The 8,681-nt window shown below is 38.9% G+C and overlaps 1 protein-coding gene across 1 annotated transcript; it reads right to left on the minus strand.

Moving 5' to 3' along the window:
• Positions 1-5,869: 5,869 nt before the first annotated feature.
• Positions 5,870-8,309, minus strand: MLN (motilin). The gene is made up of 3 exons (XM_073575646.1): positions 8,190-8,309; positions 7,532-7,618; positions 5,870-6,319 (listed from the first exon to the last, which is right to left on the minus strand). The coding sequence occupies exons 1-3, from the start codon at positions 8,307-8,309 to the stop codon at positions 6,215-6,217; spliced, it is 312 nt and encodes a 103-aa protein (XP_073431747.1). The 3' UTR covers positions 5,870-6,214.
• Positions 8,310-8,681: the final 372 nt, after the last annotated feature.

Raw genomic sequence — 8,681 nt, forward strand, 5'->3', positions numbered from 1 at the left:
AAGGGAAGGAGTGCCATTTGACTTTTTGAATGGAAAATATGCTGGAATATTTAACGCTTGCCATGTCGCGTTTGGAGAGTCGCTGTGCGCCTAAGCACTGGAGCTCCCCCACAAGTGACCCCATTTTGGAAATTAGACCCCCCAAGGAACTTATCTAGATGCATAGTGATCACTTTGAACCCCCAGGTGCTTCTCAAATTGATCCGTAAAAAAAAAAAAAAGTACTTTTTTTCACAAAAATTATCTTTTAGCGTCAGTTTTTTCATTTTCACATGGGCAACAGGATAAAATGGATCCTAAAATTTGTTGGGCAATTTCTCCTGAGTACACCGATACCTCATATGTGGTCATAAACCACTGTTTGGGTGCACGGCAGGGCCCGGAAGGGAAGGAGCGCCATTTGACTTTTTGAATGGAAAATTAGCTCCAATCGTTATCGGACACCATGTCGCGTTTGGAGATCCCCTGTGTGCCTAAACATTGGAGCTCCCCCACAAGTGACACCATTTTGGAAACTAGACCCCTTAAGGAACTTATCTAGATGTGTAGTGAGCACTTTGAACCCCCAAGTGCCTCACAAAAGTTTATAACATAGAGCAGTGAAAATAAAAAATCATTTTTTTTCCTCAAAAATGATTTTTTAGCACGCTATTTTTTATTTTCACAAGGGTAACAGGAGAAATTGAACCAAAAAAGTTGTTTTCCAGATTGTCCTGAGTATGCTGGTACCCCATATGTGGGGGGGGGGCACTGTTTGGGTGCACGGCAGGGCGCAGAAGGGAATGAGCGCCATTTGACTTTTTGAAATGAAAATTAGCTCCAATCGTTAGCGGACACCATGTCGTGTTTGGAGAGCCCCTGTGTGCCTAAACTTTGGAGCTCCCCCACAAATGACCCCATTTTGGAAACTAGACCCCCTAAGGAACTTATCTAGATGCATAGTGAGCACCTTGAACCCCCAAGTGCTTCACAAAAGTTTATAATGCAGAGCCGTGAAAATAAAAAATCATTTTTTTCCCTCAAAAAAAATGAATTTTAGCACGCAATTTTTTTTCACAAGGGTAACAGGAGAAATTGGACCCCAAAAGTTGTTGTCCAGTTTGTCCTGAGTACGCTGATACCCCATATGTGGGGGATGACCACTGTATGGGCACACGTCAGGGCTCGGAAGGGAAGTAGTGACGTTTTGGTATGCAGACTTTGATGGAATGGTCTGCGGGCATCATGTTACATTTGCAGAGCCCTTGATGTACCTAAACTGTGGAAACCCCCCACAAGTGACCCCATTTTGGAAACTAGACCCCCCAAGGAACTTATCTAGATGTGTAGTGAGCACCTTGAACCCCAAAGTGCTTCAAAGAAGATTGTAACGCAGAGCCATGAAAATAAAAAATCTTTTTTTTTCCTCAAAAAATGAATTTTTAGCTCGCAATTTTTTATTTTCACAAGGGTAACAGGAGAAATTGGACCCCAAAAGTTGTTGTCCAGTTTGTCCTGAGTACGCTGGTACCCCATATGTGGGGGGGAACCATTGTTTGGGCACACGTCAAGGCTTGGAATGGAAGTAGTGACGTTTTGGAATGCAGACTTTGATGGAATAGTCTGCGGTCGTCATTATGTTTGCAGAGCCCCTGATGTGCCTAAACAGTGGAAACCCCCCACAAGTGACCCCATTTTGGAAACTAGACCTTCCAAGGAACGTATGTAAGATGTGTTGCGAGCACTTTGAACCCCCAAGTGCTTCACAGAAGTTTATAATGCAGAGACGTGAAAATGAAAAAATAATTTTTTTCCACAAAAATAATATTTTAGCCCCCAATTTTTGATTTTCCCAAGGGTAACACGAGAAATTAGTCCCCAAAAGTTGTTGTGCAATTTTTCCTGAGTACGCTGATACCTCATATGTTGGGGTAAACCACTGTTTGGGCACACGTCAGGGCTTGGAAGGGAGGGAGCACCGTTTGACTTTTTGAACGCAAAATTGGCTGGAATCAATGGTTGCACCATGTCGCGTTTGGCGACCCCCTGATGTGCCTAAACAGTGGAAACCCCTCAATTCTAACTCCAACCCTAACCCCAACACACCCCTAACCACAGCCCTAACCCTAACACATCCCTAAAAACAAGCCTAACCCTAATTCCAACGCTAACCCTAATTCCAACCCTAACCCTAATTCTAACCCTAATTCCAACCCTAACCCTAATTCCAACCCTAACCCTCTTTCCAATCCTAACCCTAACCCTCTTTCCAACCCTAACCCTCTTTCCAATCCTAACCCTAACCCTCTTTCCAACCCTAACCCTCTTTCCAGCCCTAACCCTAACCCTCTTTCCAACCCTAACCCTCTTTCCAGCCCTAACCCTAACCCTCTTTCCAACCCTAACCCTAACCCTCTTTCCAACCCTAACCCTCTTTTCAACCCTAACCCTAACCCTCTTTCCAACCCTAACCCTAATCCTCTTTTCAACCCTAACCCTAACCCTCTTTTCAACCCTAACCCTAACCCTAATGGAAAAATAAAAATAAAAATATTTTCTTTATTTTATTCGTTGTGCCTACCTATGGGGGTGATAATCGGGGGGTTTATTTACTTTTTCTTTCATTTTGATCACTGTGAGAGTGATCAAAATGAAAGAATGGAATCTGCAGCCGGCAGATTCGGGCGGGCGCACTGCGCATGCGCCCGCCATTTTCTAAGATGGCGGCGCCCATGAACCGGACCCGCCGGACACTGGGAGCGACAGGGGGACTTAGAAGGTGCCGGGGGAGGTGAGAGGGGGTGAGGGGGTTATCGGAATCTGGCGGGGAGCAGAGGGAATGGGAGGGGGGCAGATGATGACAGCGGCGGCAGATCGCCGCTGTCATTCAGTTGCGGGGGGGGCGATCGCCGGTGGGGGGGTGGAATCGGTGTCTCCAGCCATGTCCGATGCTACAACAGCATCGGCCATGGCTGGATTGTAATATTTCATCAATTTTCATTGATGAAATATTACTATCGCTCTGATTGGCTGTTTCACTTTTAACAGCCAATCAGAGTGATCGTAGCCACGTGGGGGCGAAGCCACGCCCCCTGTGGCGAAGAACAAAGCCCCCTGTATCTGCGGGTCGGGTGACCTTTCAGTGACCTAGGTCACCTGACCCGCAGGGGGGCTTTAAAGTCATGACGCCACATAGGCGTCATGGGTCGTTCTGGCACGACTTTTCATGACGTCTACGTGGCGTCAAAGGTCGTGAAGGGGTTAAGGACAGAGGATATGCCAATTGGATGCTAAGGAAAGCTGATAATATTGTCAGCAGGATCGATAGACACACCCTGCTGAATGAATCTCCTTTGAGCCTTGTACACACTGGAATTACTGGTAACAAGAAAAAGAATCGCACACGGGCCCCCTGTAATAATCATGACCGTCCTATAGTTAGTTTTTGTACCATGTACAGTCCACAATTCAATAAGATAACGGACATTGTCAAAAAATATTTACCTATTTTACACAATGATAATAAACTTGGTCAAATTCTGGACAATACCCAGATACGATACATAGCCAGGAAAGCTCCTGCTTTGAGCGATATCTTATCCCCCAGTCTTTTTATCAGTAATAGGAGAACTAAAAATAATACTTGGTTGTCATATAAAGGCTTTTCCAAATGTGGACATCATCCCTGTAAAGTCTGCAACTATGTGGTTAAAACCAGCAGATTCACTTCTAGTGTTACTGGCATATCATACCCTATTCAGTCTCACATAAATTGTAATTCAGAAGGAGTCATATATGTTGTTGAATGCGTTTTTTGTAACCTACAATATGTAGGCTGTACAATAGGACCTCTTAAAAAGAGAATTAGGAAACATTTGTCAGAAGCTGCAAGCAACAATTATAATATCTCAGCAGTTTCTTATCATTGTAAAACTGTTCATGGAGGTAAAACTGATAGTCTCAAAATTATAGCAATAGAGAAAGTCTATAGATCTACTAGGGGAGGTGATTTCAGGAGAAAATTATTAAATCGTGAATCCTTCTGGATTTTTAAATTAAATACAAGAGTACCATTAGGTCTGAACAAACGACTTGATTTAATATTGCAATTAGATTGATATTTTCTTCTGTATATTTACATTTACTTAGTCCTATTTAATTCTGGTTATTTTGATAATTTTTACGATTGTTACTTTGTTTATTAATATTATATCAATTAATGAAGGTTTTTTTTTTTGTTTTTTTTTTATTTTCTTGCCATTCATTATATTCTTATGATATCTTTTCATTAGTTTTTATATTTTTTTTTTTTCTGTTTTTCCAACAAGTCTTTGTTTACATTGTTTCATTTACTAATGGTAAAAGGGTTAATGTATATTTCAGCTCCACATTAGACTGAGTGTTTTGCAAGAGTTAACTGGTAGGGATACTCCCTATTTTCATTAATTCTTTCGTCCAACACCTGTGATTTACCAGTCTTTGTATTATTTGTAGTCGTCAGTATTGGTCTAGTGTGAACCATGAGTAAGACCTTCTAGGTCGAAACGCGTTGGTTGGAGACCACCAGAGACCCCATCTGCCTGTATGTCCTTATTCATACTTTTTTCTGTCCGATTTTAAGAATTTCCAATAAATGATGAATTTTTAACTGAAGTCCAGCGCTGGAGATTCCATCCCATAGAAAATACAGACTTATTGCACAATGCTCTATTAAACACCAAATAAAAAATTATCTTATCTGGAATCCATAAAAATGCCTCAACGCGTTTCCCTTCCATTATATAAGTTCATCAGGAGGCAAATGGTATACTCCGTGTCAGTAGATACATAACTTCAGACAGCAGTGACATCTTAGATGCAGGTGTGAAACAGGGCACATCAGGGTCATTCATTCCAGACATTATTTTTTGTTTTGTTTTGAAAAATCTGCCTGCTGTAGGCATTATTTAGTATTTGTTGATGTAATGATTTTAAGTGAATTAAATAAAATCTTATTTTAGGTATGAGTTTTTGAGTTACTACACCACAATATCTTCAGTTTATTTTCTTTTTTTGCATACAAAACACCAGTTTTGATGAATCAGGACCTTAAGCCTCCATACACATTAAATAGCTTTTTAAAGATGTTTTGACTGATAACGTTCTCCACTAACTTCTCCATATACAAGAGCATTCAGCTTGTAGTTCTCTGAGAGATTCGCTGCCAGACTTCTCATGGGGAACAAAATATTGGCTTTGTTGGGTGAGAGACCCTAGGCCCACATGCACATTAGACTTCTGGGCTATGTTGATGGATTTGGCTGACTTTAGTCTATTGTGTATTAGGGACTTTAGTCTAAGATGAGCTTTGCTTTTCATAGGATGATAACTCTGGATTTGGTTTGGATTGATCTGTACATAGTTTGGATACTTGTCTGTACTTGTTATTCATTAAAGGGGAGCCTATGGGTCGGTGATGCAATATAGGCAGCTCTAAGGGCTCTGGGTTTCATATAGGAAAAGTTAGCATTTTTTGTATAAAATAACAAAATAAAGATATATGTGCCATTGAAAGAAATAAAAAGATGATTTTGGGATGAGCGAATCCGTCCATGGAGGATCGACTCTAAGTCTTGGTAGTTTATAAACTAAACAATGGAACATACACTGGGTCTACTGTATCAGGAGATAATCTTATTTTATTGCTTATAGTAACTGAGCAGGATTCATCTTTCACTTGTTAAGCTGCTCTATAAAAAATAAAGCTACACTTGGATTGGTTGCAACAGGTACCAAGTCCAGGTTTTCTCTCAGACAGTTTAGATAAATGAGGTCTAACATGTTGGTAGCAAAATGATGGGCCATAGATTAATAGCATGCATTCTTTAATAATGTAGGATAAGCTGCAGTGCTTCCATTCTCCTTCTGCAGGAGTTATTTATTTTGTTTACCTCCATGTTCTGATCATGCTGCCACACCACACCGGTGATCGTAAAGCATTCATATTGTCATGGAAACAGAATCAGTCTCTTACAGGGTAATGCTGAACATTTTCATACAGATTAACACGACACGTCCCAGTCATTTTATGCCAAGAATACAGAACTGAGGAATTTTATATTTATTCAATACATCTATAAGATTTTAGCATTTTTATGCACATTTTATGTTAGCGTATTTATTCGTGTTGCATAGCCATAATGATCGGCGCTTTATGAATATACTTTCTTTTACAAAGAGTCAACTTCTTGGCATTCTAGGACTTTTGTGGTTCACCTCCAAACATGTCCTCAACAGCGTTTCGATAATTTTCTATTTGCTGTGAGTCCAATCTAACTTCAATCTCAACAGGAGCTTTTAGCTGTGAATAAAGGAAATGAACATTATTTGCATGGATGCATGAAGGAATAACAAGGACCATACTGTATACTGAATATATGACCAATATATACTCTAAAGCATGTCACATTTGATTTGGATTACAATCACATTTGATTCTTTCTGGGTTAAATTCAATGATGTAAGCCCTCAACCAGCTCCTATGTGGTCAGCAGGATTTTTAAATAGGGTGTTGATTAGTCTCATCATTTTTTGCATAATAACAAAGGTTAACTTGCACAAACGCATAGTCACTACCATGATTAGTGACTTTCTTTCATCAAGGCACTAAAAGCAACAACAACATACATTTGCATTGTGCTTTTCTAACAACGGATTCAATTTTTAGAGAAAATTACAGATGCAATGCCTTCAAGTTGTGACACCCTTACTTTACGCTGTGCCATCTATACCGTGAAACCTGAGACTTTCTTCTATGGCTACATGTCAATGAGCCTCTCCACATCATAATATATGGTCAACAAAGCATGATGCTTACTTATGGATCATAGTAAGGCCACACGTTCAGCATTTGGTCAGTATTTTACATCAGTATCTGTAAGCCAAAACCAGGAGTGGGTGATAAATCCAGAAGTGGTGACGTGTTTCTAATATACTTTTCCTCCAATTTTTCCACTCCTGGCTTTGGCTTCCACATACTGAGATAAAATACTGAACACGTGAATGTGGCAAAAGCTGACCATTGGATATTTGTTGGCAGACCATTATATTCATTGTCAATTTTCAAGGACGCTCTATAGATTTTTCTGATGCCTCTCCAATGTACTAAGTGGCATCAGAGCTTTCTGGTAGTGACATACGGTATTTTGCTTAACTGGTGCATGTTTTGGCAATTTTTAATTCATGTTAGTGATTAAATCAATCCTGATAACTGTTATTATACCTAAGGACTACGTTTCTATGATGAGTTTTTGGTGAGTTTTTTACTCTGCATATTTTTGAAAAAATGCAACTAACCTATTTTACTTAATGGGTGCAGAAACTCTGCAATATCAAAAGCTCATTGTGGGAACGTAGCCTAACACAGAAGATTCACCAGCAGTCCAAAAGATAAGTTAAGCTCCCCACCCCAAATTATTCAGGTAGATTTGCTAGACATGAAACAATTTTTCTATGGAAATTGTCATAATGTATCTATATGATAAAAAAGAGTGAAACAAGTAACACTCTGTACCTTTAAAACATCTTCTTCCAGACCTCCTACATTTCGTAGATCACCTCCTTCTGATCTTTGTTGTAAAAATTTCTTGCATGGTCCACCCTTTCTCGAAAGGGTAGATTAAAACACAAAAACCTGAGTTAGCAATATTTAGCTAAGATTACGTTACTTTTTATTCAACATTAAAGCGATAGAAGCCTACTGGAAAAACAATAAAATGCAATTTAGCAAAGTAAGAATAGAGAATTGTCTTGCAGTTGTAGACCATACATGAGAAAAGATCTCAAGCATTCAATGTTAGTTTCTGTTCATCTGCAGAACCTCACATGAAAGAAAGATCCAATTATTCAGGGATCAAAGCACATTAAAGGGGAAATGTATTAAATGCAATCCACACAAAAAAATTAACACATAAATGGACATGTAGTCTAGATTTTAAATCTGCATCATGTTTTTTTTATGGATCAGTTGTGGACTAGTTACCAAAATCCATAACAACACCCTGTTTGTGGATTGGCATATTCTTTTTGTTTAACATGGCAATATGTGGACCTCATAAACAAGCGGGACTTCTATAGCCAATTGAGGCATAACTAAACAGCTCTTTAAAGGACATATTAATACTCTAGCCTGCATCTCAAAATAATTTGAAATAAAAATATTGTCCTATTACCTGCATATTACAAGCATCGCTGTGCGAGAAAAAATGAAGGAAACTCCCCTGAGTCTTCTCAGTCAACATGCAGAGACCAAATATAATAAGAAAAGTTGACATGATCAGACGGGAAACCATAGCTGTAATAGGAAAGCATAAATAACTTAAAATATTGTACGCATCAATATAGGATGAAGAGAGCTACAAAAATAAAACAACACAATGTTCTATAAAATTATGTGGAATGAGGAAATGCAAATTAATTTTTCCATATTTTCTTGTGTTTCATTTCATATTAATAGAAGGAAAAGTCACTAAAAAACTATTTGAGTAATGTGGTAAGAATATAGTAAAAAAAGAAAATCTTACACAGCCTCTCATTTTTTATAACCATTTATAAAATGAAACTGACCTCTTGTAATAGTAGAAAAACAAATTAGCCAGATTTCTTATCAATGTAATGATGATGTTGCAGCTTGACACTCATTTTTATGGAAAAGTGATAGCTGT

The sequence above is a fragment of the Dendrobates tinctorius genome, unplaced genomic scaffold (assembly GCF_039654945.1).
Source record: "Dendrobates tinctorius isolate UK_male_01 unplaced genomic scaffold, ASM3965494v1 ptg000045l, whole genome shotgun sequence".
In the NCBI taxonomy this organism is placed as follows: Eukaryota; Metazoa; Chordata; class Amphibia; order Anura; family Dendrobatidae; genus Dendrobates; species Dendrobates tinctorius.